This window comes from Antedon bifida, chromosome 2, assembly GCF_963402885.1.
Source record: "Antedon bifida chromosome 2, ecAntBifi1.1, whole genome shotgun sequence".
NCBI classification, from domain to species: Eukaryota; Metazoa; Echinodermata; class Crinoidea; order Comatulida; family Antedonidae; genus Antedon; species Antedon bifida.
The window spans coordinates 4,575,656-4,593,394 of record NC_136227.1 but is presented as its reverse complement, the minus strand read 5'-3'; the positions used below and the strand labels follow the sequence as shown (position 1 = coordinate 4,593,394).

The 17,739-nt window shown below is 35.5% G+C and overlaps 1 protein-coding gene across 1 annotated transcript; it reads left to right on the top strand.

Moving 5' to 3' along the window:
• The first annotated feature begins 2,498 nt into the window (after window positions 1–2,498).
• LOC144834741 (uncharacterized) lies at window positions 2,499–16,750 on the top strand. The gene is made up of 11 exons (XM_078689651.1): window positions 2,499–2,628; window positions 5,959–6,003; window positions 6,442–6,678; window positions 10,885–11,028; window positions 11,824–11,991; window positions 12,498–12,646; window positions 13,159–13,400; window positions 13,924–14,072; window positions 14,581–14,630; window positions 14,771–15,038; window positions 15,223–16,750. Exons 2-11 carry the CDS (start codon window positions 5,959–5,961, stop codon window positions 15,436–15,438), a joined length of 1,668 nt encoding a protein of 555 aa, XP_078545777.1. The 5' UTR covers window positions 2,499–2,628; the 3' UTR covers window positions 15,439–16,750.
• The last annotated feature ends 989 nt before the right edge of the window (window positions 16,751–17,739 follow it).

Genomic DNA, 17,739 nt, shown 5'->3' with positions numbered 1-17,739 from the left:
AATGAGGGATAGAAGACCAAGAATTGTCAATTGACATGCATCTCGATTTATAATACATTCTGAAATCATTGACGTAACGCAGAGATCTGATGTCCCTGGTGTAGGAACCCTCCAACGCTGGAGCCGTCGGAAATGTTTAGCCTTTGTCCACTAATTATGTTAATGCCTGTTCATCTAAACACTGCTCAGGGGCCCCTGGGTTTAGCCAGTGAGCGATCATAAGCCTTACGTCACTTTCTGGAATCCATCATTATATAATAATAATAATTACTGTTGTTTCAAGCTATTTTTAAAACTCACTGTTGCACATAGGTTTTGTTAACAGGGCCTCGTAGCATATCAGTATTCATAGCATCATAGGATATGCTAGCGGTTGATAGTTCGTAGTTCTTTGTAAGTGGGAGAAAAAGTCATCTCGAGAAAATTAGGCCTACTATTATACTGTCAAGCGTACAAATTTCCCAACGACATGACGTCATGGATTGATAATCTTTATGATAAATACAAATATACATAATACAAAACATACATACACACAATCATACATTATATTTTTTTTTTATCCAAATGCAAAATCACTGAAAATGACAATGCTTTTGTTTGTTTTAGTTGCATGTACATTCGAGTCACATAATTAATATTCTACAACAAACATTCAAAGTAAAAAGGTTATCTTTAATAAATGTAACCCGAATTCGTTATCTGCTGCATAGGGGCCTACGTGTAAAGTAAGCCCTATAGGATAATAACCTCTGTCAATCTTCAATATATGAGTGATACTATACCAAAGACTATATGAATGCAATCAGTCTGAGCAAGCATAAAAATGAATCGCAAAAAAAAAATATAAATATAAATAAATTTTAAAAAGAAAAAAAAAATTCACAAAATCAATCGCCATTGTGCAAGTTGCTTTTCATGACTTAAGGTCTGTCTTAAACTTTATGTGACAAAAAATGTGATGTGCCCATACATGGACATGATGATGTCATCACTACCATATTTTTTTGTCACATAAAGTTTGATAGTGTAGACAGAACTTTACACAAGAATTAGAATCATTTGTAGTAAGTTATTATCTATTGATAGGCAATTATAGTTCATGCTAATTATATGCTGCTTGTTGCTTCCAATCATTTCAATGTTTTAAATGATTTTCATTGTGAATCAGTCATAATCACTGTCAGGTTTATCATCGTTATTGAACACCATCATCCGGATCTTTATGTCATCATCATCATGGTCATCATTATCATCATCACCACGGTCATTATTATAATGATAATAACAACTTTATTTTAAAAATGATGCGACACTTGAATCAGCATCACCGTTACTTACTATAAAACTATTTACACAAGTTATCATTTACAGTACATGATTCAAAAACTATACAAAAAACAAAAACAGACACAACTGATGCAAATTAAAAAAGATTACATGAAAAACATAGAGTTTCAGGTATATCTTATCTTTGGTCATTTATTATTTGTTTAATATATGTATATTAGGAGCTGTGATTGCATTTTAGTTTATATCATTTAAACTATTTCATATCTTTGCGCCAGAATACGAGAAACTTTTCTTTTTATACTCAGTGATCATCATTACCTATTGCATTGATAAAAAGTATTTTTGTTAAAAGTATAATCAAACTTTAAGAAGTAGTATTGGTAATTGCTGCTGAGTGTGCATTAAGCTTAGAATTAGTATTGTAGGAGCCACCTACCGTGTGTTTGTAAAAGTTATATCCAAGTTATTATAGAGGGCGCAATATGCATTAGACAATTATTGAAAAGTGATTATGTCTTTAGTGACGTATCATCCAGGGTGTGAGTGTAAATACACAGCGTTTGAATAATGCAATACTGTATGGTAATTTATACTTTGAAGCCTACCCTGGGGATTGGCACCAAACCGTCACCCAACAAGTGCACTAAACAAATCGGGGCACAAATAAGGCTTACTTATAGGCCCCCACAGACTCAACATTATTATTATAAAACGTTTAGTCATTAAACAAAAATATTTATATTTATTATATATAATAATAATAATTTACTTTTGAAATGAAAACTATCGCACAATTATCAAAGTATCATTGCACACAGTGAACATCAATAAAATCGGTAGAAAATATTAATTTAAATTCGAATTACAGTAAATGGGGAAAACCAAAAAAAGGGGGAAAGACGATCGAGGGTCGTTCGAATGATGAACACAATTTGTGGAACAATAATATAGTTAAGCCTATGCTTAAAATGGAAATGCCTATACCATTAATTTCCAAAGCTTATATAATATATTATTTTATTATATAGAATAGAATATGGACATGAAGCAACGCCGCGAATGATTGAATAATATCGCCGAACCATGAAAATAAAACGACAAACGAAACTCAATTATTCTACAAGCATTGACTGCTGATCTAACCGATGACGTCATGTAACCGACGGCCAATGAGACGACAGGCGCTGTCGTAATCTGCTTTCGAAGCGGACGTGACGACGCCCGTCGAGGTCGAGAAAACAAGGACGCGGATTACGTGTGTATTCAGCGATACGAACACACACAACGAAGGATCGACCGGGACAGCCGCCATTACAATCGCTCGTCGTAGATAAGGTAAGTAGCTGTAAGCTTCGCTATTATTCTACTCTGTAAGTATTACTCTAAGTTACGACTCTTCGTACGGATGTTAAGCACACGACAGTGTCCCTTTAAGTACAGTTTCTATTAGTATTATAGGCCTACAACTGGTGCTAGTAAAACTTGTTCAAAACGGCTATATGCCTTGTTAGCGTGTTTCCTTGATTTTAATATGGGTCGCTGGCCATGGATCGCCTGCTTCCCGCCTTGACGACCGAACAATGAATGGGTCACTTATTGTTTGCTACGGCCTGGAATTTAGGCTGTCGGTGGTAGATACTATTTTATATGTATGTTCAACTCCCTCTGTATCTCCATCATACCGATCTATATCAATTTGAATATATCGATAACTCCACTGTTGGTATAGTTCAGTCTGTACAATTTATATCCTGTAAATAATGCTGTATACACCCTTTTCCCATCCCAACCCAGCGCATGGAATATATTATATGGTGTAGGCTATAAACATGATGAGTTATTAATTAGTATTTTAAATAATAAATGCTCTAAATAAGCTAAGATTTTTTTTCTGTTGCCAACAAAATTCCCCATTTAGGAATCCCGCCCCATCTGGTTGTGTTTCGTCTGCACAGATAAATTTAACGCAGACTACAGTACTACTTGATTTTTTTTTTCTGGAATAGGGTGTGGGGGTATGGACCCCGCCGGGGAGTACAGGAGAGTTTAAAACTGAATGTTCCTCATGTGATTTAATATACAGTATTGGTACCGGTGTTTGTGTGTAATAATAAATATTAGCGCAAGGAAAAAAATAATATTCTCTATAAATAATATCACTTACTAATTCGGATTTCAATAATTGTATTCTAAGTCATAGGCCTACTGTACTTGGTATATTTAACTAATCGTGCAATTTGTTTTTTTAATTTACGGCTATATAATATTAGCAAAAGAAAATCCGGTACACATAATACGTTTTCCAGTTCCTTCTTTCCTGCGTGTCGTTACGGAAGTCTACCAACAGCCGGCTACGTTGTCATTCCATAGATATTAATATCTCTATGGTCATTCCCATGCAATGATCCCTATTTTGTTATCATTGTGCCCCTCGCTATCGCTTTAAAACACATGACGCATTCCTTACCATTGTCCGTGCCTTTGTTAGCCCGTCGGATAACGACCGATTGTTCGCGCCTAGTGTTTCCGGTGTTATGCTAATTTAGGTATAAATACTGGCATTATATATTATTCTATAGGCCAAAAAGGGTAAGGGTAGGCCTGGTGTGATAGCAATTATTGTTCGTTGATGTTTGTCGGGGTCATGCAGTAGTAGGCCTACACCCTTTACCTCCACGGATCACCCTGAAACTTGAGGCTTATTATTGAGTAAGCCTACACCTATATTACATCCAATTATTATTTATAGTTTTTGATTGGCTCCGTGGTTCCTACATGATCAAGGGGCCTTGCTTCACATTTCCGGCGTATTTTAAAAAAGGCGAAGTGATCGAATTTGTGCTTTTTAAAAACAATTTACTTTGTACCGACCGACACCATGTACCATCATAATATGCAGTAATCAAAACTACCCTGTTACTATACTTGATTGATTGATTATCGATTATTGATAATCAAACTTTTCAATTGGAGATGCCACAGTCCACAATTTAAATGTTAACTGTTAGCCTTCTTTCAGTAATTAAATGACATAATATAGTATTACCATGGGCCACCACGCGTTTCCACTGACCTATAATTAAAGGTGGTGGCACATCACTACTTACTGTAGACCTACGAAAATCATGTGCATTTAAAACTTTCATCAAATGGGATATAAAGTGCGCGTGCAAATTACTCAGCGAGGAGCATCTTATGTGGGTCGTTTGAAGGCTTTTGGTTGCCGTGTTGGAAACACCAATGCTTGCGTGACTCGTTATAGAAAAAAGCTTGGCTGTGGATAGTTTATAAGGCTTCCTCAGGATATTGTCTAATTTAGCATTTAACAGTCAGACTTCCTATTCGTTGTAGAAAGACCAAAATATTTTCAACAGTTTGCGGCATCAACGATGTAAGCGATCGCCCTGCTGGTACAGCCTTCATCGGGCTAACTCTCGCGGCCTAGTTTTTCCCCACTCGTAATTGAATGAATTGCTTAAGCCCCTCAAAACGTACCAATTGCTGTAGCCAGGGATGTTTAATAATATCGTCATGGTCTGTACTAACTACAGTACGAACGAAAAAAAAAAGAGCACAGTATATTTCGTGGTTAATTCAGACGTCGTGCTTACAAAATTCATGTTCATTGGTTCAAATCTTACACAAGTAATAAGATTTACTAATACTTTAGCCACGACCACACTATGTTTCAGCATTATAGATTTAGTGCGCTTTGATGTACATACCTAATAATTCGTCGCTGTTGCATTTTTCAATAAAATACGAAGCGTGGCTACAGAGTGTGTACCCCCAGTCACGATGCGCTCCCGGTTCACGTTTGGAAGTTAGTGGCGCTTATGACGTCGAAACCAATGCGTTTACAGTGATTTATTTTGTTGAACTTACAATCAAGTAATTCGGTACGAGCAAAGGTTACGTAACTAATTAATGTGTATTGTTTTTACGCTCAAAACACGTTTTCTTTGTAGTTTATCTGTAAATTTACTTTAAATTATGCTTAAATCTTTTTCATTTGAATCGTATTATTTCACGTTATTTTTTACATCGGTTTGTAGCCATACAAAGTGATTCATTCATTAGCCAAGCTACTCGCGTCAAAGACACTTCGACGGCGTATATCCTGACCGGAGATCCGTTAGGTCGCTGGAGTAATTGCCTTTGATGTTTTGGCAGCGGTGGTGCGGATGAGATAAATAGACTAGGCCTAGTAATACCCGGCAAGAGCTCGGGGCTAGCTGATGAAGCGCTGGTCGATTCACGCAACGCAATAAAGTTCACGGCAGTGAATTATATGACGTATTTTTAACTTTTGCTCTTTTTAGACTGCATTGAAAACGAGTGCGCTACAATAAAAAATCACAATGGTCCCAGGTACCGCCCACCACCACTAATAGGGATATTAAACCGTGAATCAAAGTTAATACTATTACCATATTGTATTATAATGAACAATTATGTACATGGTTACGACGAATGTGTGATGGCGTACGCTGTACGATAATTTTTTCATAAATTCGTTAATAGAGGCTAATTTGTTTAAATCTCAATTGTACAGTAAAAAGTTCATCATGTAAAGGAAATGTTTCCAATCGAAATATGTGCCCTAATTTGTGACGGCATAATTACGATTTTATTTTAAAGTTCTTGTTAAAATCCTTTTTACAGATGGCAGTAGCGATAAAATCAGAAGTTCTAGACGAAGAACGATACGTTAGTATTTTTCTCTTATATTAATTCATCATCATTAATTAATTTATTCTTTGAATTAGACGAAGGCCTAATGGCATTGGACATTATAAGCATGCAATGCACGAGAAATGTACTATAGGCCCTATTATTGCCCTGGTGGAAGGTATTGATGCCGTCCCAGTGTGACTGGTAGATGGCATAACCAGGGAGATTATACCTACCTTATTGTTATACCTCCCTGGCCTAACGCTGTCCCTTGTTGAGAATCTGTGACATAATACATAGACTTGGTGCATCCTGTATTATCATGTAATCCCGAATATTTATTTAAATAAAATAAAAAATCAAAATATATGTTCTCATTGAATATTGATATTCATCTGTTGGCCTATGTAAATCCATACCGGTACTGTGTTTTTTTTAAAAATTATTTTTTTAATGATTTCGTTCACTTAATAGATGACAGTTGAAATTCGCCCAGATGAAACGGCAAATAATGGCTGTGCACCGTCGCCGGAGCTCTCCGAGATTCACAACCAATTTGACACAACTAAAAACGGGCAACATCATGACGTCAGAGACTATATAAATGATGACGAACCATTAGATGAAAATGTTGTTGATCTAAACAATTTGGAAGATTCAACGATTGACTATTCTGGTACGGCGGGAAATTCGATATCGGATGAAGCCATGGTAAATAGATTATCATCGTTATCATGATCATTTAATTTCAATTTACTGTAGTATATCATTTCATCATACAGTATATTATACAGTAGCATAATTGTCTTGCTCTGATACAGTAACAAAATAAACACTCTTTTCCATTAGTGAGTATTCGCGCGAATCGAACATTCCTGAATTGGTTGCGCATTTTTCACGTCACAAAATGTAGATGGAATTATTAATACGCATGCGCATTTGTGAACTATCGATTATTCGCGAGAATAAATTCGTCTAGTGGAATACCGCCTTAAAACAGTACAAACCCTCGACAGAATATATATGGTCACGCCATCTTTCTCGTACATTCAAGCTAATAGTAGCTTGATAGTAGAAACATATTATTGCTAACTACATTTCATTTATGTTGTTAACAATTCGTCCAAATACCAACAGCGATGAGCGCCGACACTTAAAGCCTACAGAAACATAAAAATAACAATAAACCTTGTACTAAAAGTCTATATAGAAAATCACGTCATCATAGTGGATAATATTTAGGCCTAACAGTGGACCATGGTAGGCTATTATAAGTGGTAACAGCAATACTGCATTGATGATCACAAACGTAGGCCTATACAAAAAAAGAAAATACTGTTAGGCCTACAGTATATCTATCAAAGGTTGGTTATGCATATCAATCTTAATATATGAATCTTATAGCAAATGTTATCATGCGCACAAGTTATGCGCACCACATTGGAATTAACATCAACAACTCCCGTCACGTTTTATGCATATTGTGATGTGCAACAATTCCTTAATATGACTTGACCTAGGCTCTTAAACACATTACTTTCATTTTGAAGCGACGGCGGCAGCAGAAGGACGCGCAGGCTTAACGATGTTTCCGCCCATTCGATGATGAAACCTCAGCTGTGATATTTTATTGGTTTCTATTTTCGCTTTTTCTGGCTTAGATTATTCTCAATCATTTTCAAATATAAGGAAATATGTGTCACGCCCTTGATTTAAGTGATTATTGTTGAAACAGTCGCAAACATAATCGATCGCCAAAAATAAACGATCACAGTCACTAGAGACGCGAGCGACGTAATGCAACGTAAGTGATTTGACCAATCACAAGCGATGGATTATTCGAGCAGTCGCTTGTTATTTTTGGTCAACTCGCTTGCGTTGCGTCTACGTCTTGCGTTGCGTCATAATGGGAACCAAGCTGTAGCCTAAATGTTGTAGTTCAACGTTTGTTCTTACTCGTTACATCCCCATAATTCACCATTGTTGTACAATATCACAATCTAATTGTTGACTGTCATTTGCTACTTAAATGGACACAAATTACCGGATATTATCCAATCAAAATGAACGCACGTGTTATTATTTAACACACTTAATGCTCGTCTGATGACGTCAGTCCTAGATTTATTATAAATCTAAATAAACCCAATGGTTTATTGTTTTACAACAATAAAGTGGGAAATCAGACTACTGTATACCCATACTTAATAACACTTTAAGTGTTTGCTTGCCACCTTGGTTAGTTACTTCTCTCACCAATCGAATGAGGGCAGCCTTCCCGAGACGGCTAAATCATGATGCAGGTGTCTTGTAATATCATTAAATACGTTCAATTCGAGTTCTTCGAGGGAAATAATACTGTCTTATTTATAGAGTCGATTCTATGCCTATTAGAATAATTACGAATTAGCGAAAAGAATTAGGTTGTTTTAGAGAATAATCTGCGAGACTAAGAATCTTTCCAACAACCATAAACAACGGACAATTCAGTTGTTTATTCTCCTCCACCGAGGGACTCAAACCCTCCTATAGTTTTCTAATTTCTCAGGCCTACCTCTATCAGTTGAGACCTGAGGCCATCACAATATGACTGTACGCCGGCGTGTCAACTTACGTGACTTAAAGCTGTGTTCCCACTTACGTTGCTTCTAAGCTTAACCCCATGGAAACTGGTGGAACACTTATGAGAATGTTGATTTTATTCTTATATTATTATTATTTTTATGAATTCTGATTTTTATTAAACATGTACTAAGCGTTTAATCAGATTTAGACCTAAATGTGTTTTCCGTGTTTAAAATAGATACTGAAATCTATATTGTCATTATTTGTAGCTACTATTATTACTGTATCGATATTTTTGTTTAAAGTTATACAGCCATGAGTAACGTAATAATAATATCCTTCCCTCCCTATTTAATTTAGCGTTCAACCGTATCGACAAGTTCTTAACACGGTTAATTAAACTTTGGACATGTTAGGCCTACATGGCCATCATTTTACCTACAAGTCTAACGTTAATATATTCCAAAATGCATTAAACCAAAGCAAAAATACTGAAAAACATAGTATATTCAGTGGCTGGATCTCAATAAGGTTTATCGCAAATAGCGTGCTCGACGCATGGTGGGAAGGGTTTGGGAGGCGTACGTACGCTTTCGGGAAACACTATTCCTTCGTCAGAGTTAAAATATATTATAAAACATCTTTATTTTAAATGTATAGCCTGTATTATAAACATCAACATATTGTTTTGTTCAATGAGAAAACACCAGAAATAAGCTGCGGGCCATGCTTTCGGAAAACACTTATTCCTTCGTCGGTGTCAAAATTATAAAACATCTTATTTTGAATCCTATAGCCTGTATTATAAACATCAACATAATTGTTTTGTTCAACGAGAAAAAAAAAAGTATCGGAAATGGACTAACAGCGTTTGCGCGTCACAGGAAATAACCCGAGTAACGGAGGAACGCGTTGGATTACAACAAGAACCTAGCATTTCTGATGAATATGGTTCGAAATTAGCCGATTTCCCGTGCCTCTCTTAGCCCATCCGGCAGTCCGGATGTTAATTCTCTGCCAATGCCGGAAAACACGTTGTGTTTCAGTTGTCGTTGTTTTTTCCTTCTCAATTCATTCATTATTTTACTCTGCGACCATCATTATTGAAAGACTAGAGATTTCATTAAGTATAGTCATTATCTTATACGTAAGAAGCATTTTATCAAGAGTGTTGTTGTAAGTTAATTTATTATTTTTTTATAAGTGATTTGTTAAAATATTATTTTACACTGTTTTATTATTTTACCGATAATTGTTTTATTTTGCTCTCTATGTTTATAAAGATGTGTTCAGTCCATTTTTATATAACGTAATATTTTACTTGCCTACTGTGTTTATATATATATATATATATATATATATTTATTTATTTATTTTTTATATAATTGTTACACATTTTAATTAAAATGTATTGCGAGTTCTAATTAAAGAAATGCGATATAATGTTTACTTTACATTTAGCCTAGGCCTAATTTGCATTTTAACTGTATCACAACTGTATATACCGACTAATCACAATGTATTGCAAGCCTTAATCAACAAAAAGCCCTGTACTAAGTTTAAAGCTCTGTCTACTGTACGCTATTAAACTATATGTGACAAAAAATGCGATGTGCCCATATATGGGCATATTGATGTCAAATCACTACCGTATTTGGGCATATCACTACCATATTTGGGTACATCACACTAGTTTGATAGTGTAAACAGAGCTTAAGGGGTTGATACCTTATGTTTTCTACATGGATTTGAATATGCAAGCATGTCCTTAGAGTTTCTGTGTCATACATTGTTGTAATTGATTACCATTCTATGAAATTATAATAATAACAACGTATGAATAGTCGCATGCCAAGCTATCTTATGGACCTACATGATTACACATCCGCCTGCGGAATTAATATATTTCCTTACCGAATGAGAACGTGTGAAAATTATTTATAACCAGTATTTCGACAGGCTGAATTATTAGGTTCGACTTAGTTGATCCGGTTGTATAGTTAAGTACCCATAAAAAAGAATACTTTGAAATGCGATACCGATGACGACGCGATGAACAATGTTGTTACAGTACATTGATGAAGGACTTAGACGCGCGCGTGTCCAACTCTGATAAAGCGGTATTTCTTTTGTGCGTGCTATCAACGTATGTTGATGTGATTTGAATCCCGTGTTTAGCAGGAATTGATACATGGAAATAATTAACAGTATTTGATGGTTTATTGTAAATGTTGGTGAACACAGAAACATTATGACGTCATTGTGTTTTTCATACGTTATATTATTTAGGCCTAATATTATTAAATGTAATACTGGTATTATTAACATTGAATGCCTGGTTCATCCCCTCAGATTGAGTTTGCCAGAAATAATTACGCCCCGTATTATGACGACGAGGGCAACACAATAGTTGAAGTTGACTGTGGAGGAAACAAAGCACAACTGTACGTGAACAAACTTTGTCAGGGTAGCAAGGGACTGTGCATTAATCACAGGGTACGTTTTGAAACCATTGATACTATTTTTGTATGTTTTTTTTTCGATAGTGGTGGTATGGTAGTAATAATACTAATAACGATTTATAATGCGCACTTCTCCACCAAAGAGGCTCAGAAGTCGCTTACAGTAGTATGTCTACGTTAGTAACAAATAGGCCTACTGTATACTGTAACTGCTTGGTCTGCTAATTATGGTAATATATTCATGAACAATAAGTTAAATGATGCGGTTTACAGACGATATGCGACGCAGGAAACCGGGGTTGGCCAATTTCCTGAATTGTTTTGTTTTTCTAACGACAACGTGTTTCCTCTTTTTTGTCTGGTCAATTTGATTTTACAATTTTACCCACGGGCTTGAACTTTGACCAATGGAGACTTGCTAACCATCAATAGCAGACAATATCAATGTTTAAAGTGTTTTGAAATTGAAAGTGTTGAACTAAACCTAATGTACTATCCTTTTTATTGTAGGCCCCTAATATTCAAAATTGTATCCGCATATGAAAATCACTGTTGTAATTTTAAAAAACATCAATGCTACTTTATCATTTATCAAACAACATTCTGTGATTGATGTGATAATTTTGGTTTATGGTTTTCAGTTAAAATAATTAACATGTGTGGACCTACGATACACAGGGTGCTAATATACTTTTCGTAGGTAATGATATGCAACATGTATGAATTATTTATTAATCATATTCTGCTACCTTATTGAATATGCATTAGGTGTGACGTACCATACAGCGCCAACGATCTAACATTACGGGTTTTATGATGTATCTTACAGGGGCATTGGTATACACCTAACGAATATCAAGCATTCTGCGGTAGAGAAACAGCTAAAGATTGGAAGAGGAGCATTAGACATCGTGGTAAAAGTTTGAAGATATTAATGGCCAGAGGGCTGTTAAGCACACACCATTCATCTTGTGATTGTCCTACTTGCCGATTTCAGGTATGTTTTACAGTATATAGTATTCTGTAAAATTATCTTGTACTTCTACGTAAGAGCCAAAAGGAGTGACCCAATACTATTAAATTAGGCCTAATATAACCCCTGTTAATGCGTGGTTCCCACTAGAGACGCTACACAATGTAAGGATTCGACCAATCACGAGCAAATTGAATTATTCGTACTGTCGCATTGGTCAATTCGCTTGCGTTGCGTCTACGTCCTTGCATTGAGTCTTAGTGGGAATCCTGAATAGGGGTGTTTCCTAAATGAGAGTTAGACGTATTGTTAAAACATATATTTCCCCTTATTCGTTGTACTGGAAGTGTCGCTTTCGTAAGGGTTGTACTGTATCTATTTAGTGTTAGCCTGTTTTATTGTAATCTTTTCTCTAATGCTATGATTTCCCATGTGAAGCGCGTCTGTGTACACTGATCACTTTTAGTTTTATCTAGCTAGACCTAGGCCTATACAATTCGATCTAAAAAACGTTATTCATAATATTTCAGCTTACTAAACCACGCTTCGATAAACGACCCACCTTAGTCGACACCAACAAACTGACGAGTAGAGTGAACGACATGGATTACGTCACAACGTCGTCACCGTCTGTAGAATACGTAACTCTCTCGAACGGAAGGAAGGTCAAAAGAACCGGGTAAATGCCAAATACTTTATATTGTATGTATTTTAAGGGTTTAAACAAAAAAAATAATACTATTACTCATTTAAAATATTACTGATGCATGATGACCTTAGTAAATATAAAAAATAAATACACCGCATCCGCTCACAATAATTTACTGGGTATTTTTTCACGTAGCTACAGATAAAATGGACTTTTTCAATTACCTATTTTATAGGGCTAAATTAAAATACAAAATTGACTTTGTCATGATTTGTATTAATAAACCCAATATCGGGAGTACAGAGCATGCAACACTAATTTGGGACACTTCTTCCGTGAAACCAACGAAAATAAATACTAACATACTTGATTATAATAATAATAATAGAATACTTGTACTAACCGCTATTCAAGGGACAGTCGCATTAAGTGGACACTTATACTACTACTGTATAATGTACTGTGCTTATCCCGAAGGTGTCTCCTAATAAGAATTCTACTGTTACTTTACCGTAATTATATTCTAATGTTTGTTTTTCCAGAGAATCCGACGGTGCTCTCTCGTCCATCATCAACAATTTGCACCAGGCTAATAATATTAACGTTTCCGATTCCGAAGAGAACAATGGCTCTGTCGATGGCTCTAGAAAACGCCTGTTGACCAGCACAGGGGAAGGAAACCAGCAGAAAAGGTCTCGCAGTCTATCACCTGCCGATGACATATATGATCAAGAACAAAGGAAGATCTATCAGGCTGCTAACTCACCAGAACCTCATAAAATCGGTATGGTTTTTTATTCACAATCAGCGTTTTTTATTTATTATTTATTTATACTGAGTGACATCTTCAGTCAAAGACTGGTCTCCCAGAGGGCCCAGTTATGATCAGTGGCTGTGTGTGTACTAGTACACCGAGGTAATCCCCTACTCATCGCGAAAGATGTACTAGGTACTTTGTGCACAGGATCTATGACTTGCCTAGTTATTTCGAGACTTTTCAATGTTTTTCTGAAATACAAGCTCAAGTTGTATACGTATGAAACGCCATATGTGCCAAAATATTTATCTTTTTACTAAATATTAAGTCAAGATGTGTACACTGGACCTAAGTGTTATAGTCCTTATCCGAGAAGACTTTTTCTACCACCAGAACTATGGAGCGATTAAGCATTGCCTCTTGCCAATGTTATATGGCTACGCAATTACGGTTCCATAGCTACTCACTTCAAACGTTTATGTGAAATACATTTTGGATTGAATTCAAATAAATATTTAACGGTAATTTTGATTACATTTTTTTTATATAGAAAATGTTCGTCAGTCATTGGTACCGACAGATCGCTCGCAGTCAGCCTCGCCTATAGAAAACATTGACATGCACAGCGTATTGTCTGCGGCGAACGCCATGCACAAATCACGAAAGCAAGTATCACCTCAACACATTGAGCTACAACAGGTAAAGCAACACTAACATACGCTTGATTCCCACTAGGACGCAATGCAAGCGGGTTTACCAATGGCAAGCGACAATTCGAATAATTCATCGCTTGTGATTGGTCAAATCCCTTACGTCGTTGTGCTGCTTTATAGGTAGCTGTAGAAGTCGTACAATTTAAAAATAATATATAGCAATATCTATCTGGTTCAATGATTTAATTTGATACCATACTATAAGAACAAGCACATGCAATGACGCAACAATAAATATGGTACTGTACCAAGGATATCCCTTTCCATAAGGATATTTACGATATTGATTTACGATATTTGATTCATATTCTACATGACTTTTGGCGCTCGTTCACACACAGATAAACACCAATGATGTTTATCACAATCCCTAAGACCAACAACATTGGATTCAGTGTGAACGAACGATGAAAACAATTGTTTTTTATATTAAACTTGTTAAATATAATGGCCTGATTCTCTAAATAACTATGTTTATATTTGTATTTTTTTAGCTTAATTTACATCTCCCAAATAACAGATCACATCAGTCGTCGAGTCGAAGGTAAGTTTGAGTACATTTTTCTGCCTCTAATTTGGACAAAAAATAACAATTTTATTACTATTAACAACGTCCTTTTCTTTCTATAGTATTTAATTCAATATTAGGCTTATTATTATTATTAATCTTTGTCTTGTTTTTAGATACAACACAAGGCCAGGTGTTTTAGACCGCGGGCCTTCATCAAGCTCTTCCAGTCATCGCTCAGGCCCCGTAAAAATGATTGCCCTAACCCGTCCCGACTCTGCTAACTTTTCCCGCGGAAGTATCAACAGTCACCGGTCTCATGAAAGAAACAGCGCCGCCATGTCTGCTGCAACTACGTCACAGCCAGATGACGTCACTGATTGGTCTGTAGATGACGTCAGTAATTTTGTCTCTTCTCTTAGAGGATGCGAAGAATATTCATTGGTAATTTGTTGTTTTATTTTAATTTTATTTTTTATAGTAGGCCATTCTATAGTTGAACTTTCAAGTGTGTATACCGGTACATGTCGTCGTATAAGATCATAGGGCGTTAAAAAATACACTTTTCATTCTATCAAGACTTTCAAGCACAAACATTTTCTATTTTTTATTTCATTGTATGTTATAGATTTTCAGAGACCAAGGCATCGACGGTGAAATTTTGACAGTTTTAACAGAAGAGCATTTACTGAACCACATGGGGCTAAAGTTAGGCCCAGCGTTGAAGATTCGCCTACGTGTTGCCAAAAAACTGGGATATACGTTAGACGGACAATACGGGCATTTGGCCACATCTCAGCAACAGCTCGTGCAACAAGTGAAACCCGAGTCAAGTAATTCATGACCACCTATTAACAGAAAAAAACAGTATAGTACTTGATTCAAAGAGACTTAAAAAATTATAATATTGTTCAAAGACTGTGTACAGCCTTTAGTGTTTCAACTGAGGAAAAGCTTTTATGCGAACGATAAGGGCTGCGATGTATTTGCGTCACGAGTGCGTACGATTGAAAAGTAACGTAGCAAACTTTGAGCGTAAATGCCGATTGAATTTGAACATCTGTACAGTAAAGACTAACTTTAGGGTCTGTACATATCAAGGCTAAGATTTTATTTTCGTTCGTTGGGTTAATTTTTTTTTTCGCATTTGTAGATTACATTTTTACCTTAATCAAATGTTATTCATGGGCGAATTCCTCTCGTTTAGCATAATACTACAGTATCTAAAATGGTTTAAAATGAAATCGAATGTTTCGTTGAGTTTGCGCGCGTTACTTAAATTGTTTTTGTAAAATCTGACCCATGCTTACGGTCATGTCATGTTGCGATTTCCGAAGCTTGCCCGCTTTAAAATAGCCCTGTTGACGGCAAATTTCAACCAGCTCTAATTAAAAATTGGCTAGTTTCCACATTTGTAAAGACCTTCCAGATGGTAATATACCAAAATAAATCAACCGTATGTGTAATATAATTATTTATAATTAAAGGTGATTTAGTAATTCTGGCAGAAAACTGGAATAAGGCGTGTGGTAATAAACAATATTCGACATTTATTCAATAATGGTAAGACAAATAATACAAGAATAAGAAACAGTAATAATAACAAGAAGAGATAAAAAAGAGAAAGGAATGCCATCATTGGGGTAATGATTAGAAGTAAAAACGTTGTCTCACTATGACCCCGAGAGAAAAAGAAAGATGTAAAAGGCTACCTTAAGTAATGCTATATAAAATTATTATTGGTACAGTGATAAATATTTATTTTTTAATTTACTTTTAAAAGCTGGTAAAGAAACATAATTTTTAATTGAAGCATCGAGATTATTCCATAAATTAGGACCAGCAACAGAAACAAAAAAATTGACTTTTCCTACTAATGCATGGCTTTGGAAGTTGATATCAGTAATATTTGTATTTGATTCTTAGCGCTGTACCTCCACATAAGATGACAATCTCCAGTATGATAGGCACACTCCGAAATAACTGCATCTCATGTGTTTCACATGTGATACTGTAGCACTATATCTGCCTATGATACTTTTTTTCTCTTTTGTGGCGCAAACACCACTTTTATTCACATTCATATTATCTCATGTCATTACATAAAATCCATATTATTTAACACATTTTTGTTAATTATAAATGTCGTTACAATTCATCAGTAACATTTTTGCCTATGATACTAGCAAAATGTAGTTGCAGTACCGACAATCGGCTACTATTGATTGATAACTATTACAATGTACATTAAAATTAAAAATTATGTTAGCGTTTGTTTACAAAGTTTAAAAAGAAAACTAAAATAATTAATTATATGTGTACATTTATTTTTCTTTTGTTATGTATAATCAGGCGTACGGTTCACCAGGTGTTCGAAATAAGTTATGTAAATTTGTACCGTGGTTAAATTATACGGATTACTACTATGGAAGAATTATTCATATACCTACTAACAGTAGGCCTACCTATCCTTTATACACGAGACCGGCTTAATACGTCTTATTCAATGAACATTTGTTCGTATTCGATTGGGATTTTACCGTTGAGTAGGCCTACAGTTTTTCCGCTAAGTATTTATTTAACGGGGTGTTTAGAACGTTGAGATTGTTCTCAACGAAAAGGCTTGCGTTTTTAACGTTTTCTATTCCAATGATTTTCTGTAGTCTGGGTTCCAGACGGAGGTTTTACTTAATATTAGTAAAAAGATCAATATTTTGGCGTTTCATACGTATACTACTTGAGCTTGTCATGGAGGAAATATATATTTTTCCTCCATGGGCTTGTAAACTGTATTTTCAGACAAAAAATCAAAACGTCGACTGGTGGACTAACATAAAACAAGGCCAACAGCCATAAGTCGCGTGCTCTCAGAAAAAAATGAACTTTCAAAAAGTAATGTACTTTAAAACTTTTCTGTACATCAAAACAGTTCAAAAAGTACAGAAAAGCAATAAAACGCATAGTGATACCGGACCGACAGACAGACCGACCGACATAGTGAACTATAGAGTCGCGTCCACGCGACTAAAAAGAAAATAAATACAGACTTGAGGCAGTCTATATTTTCTGTTGGGCACGATTCGTTTACACTTTATCATTCGAATACAAAAGGTATACCTAACGAATCCTTATGTTGACTACGAAA

Excerpts from the sequence above, each read along its gene's own strand:
- LOC144834741 (XM_078689651.1), top strand. The coding sequence starts at position 5,959 with ATGGCAGTAGCGATAAAATCAGAAGTTCTAGACGAAGAACGATAC. Across the intron at positions 6,004-6,441 it reads TTCTAGACGAAGAACGATAC|ATGACAGTTGAAATTCGCCC; the intron begins GTTAGTATTTTT and ends TTCACTTAATAG. Across the intron at positions 14,631-14,770 it reads CATCAGTCGTCGAGTCGAAG|ATACAACACAAGGCCAGGTG; the intron begins GTAAGTTTGAGT and ends TCTTGTTTTTAG.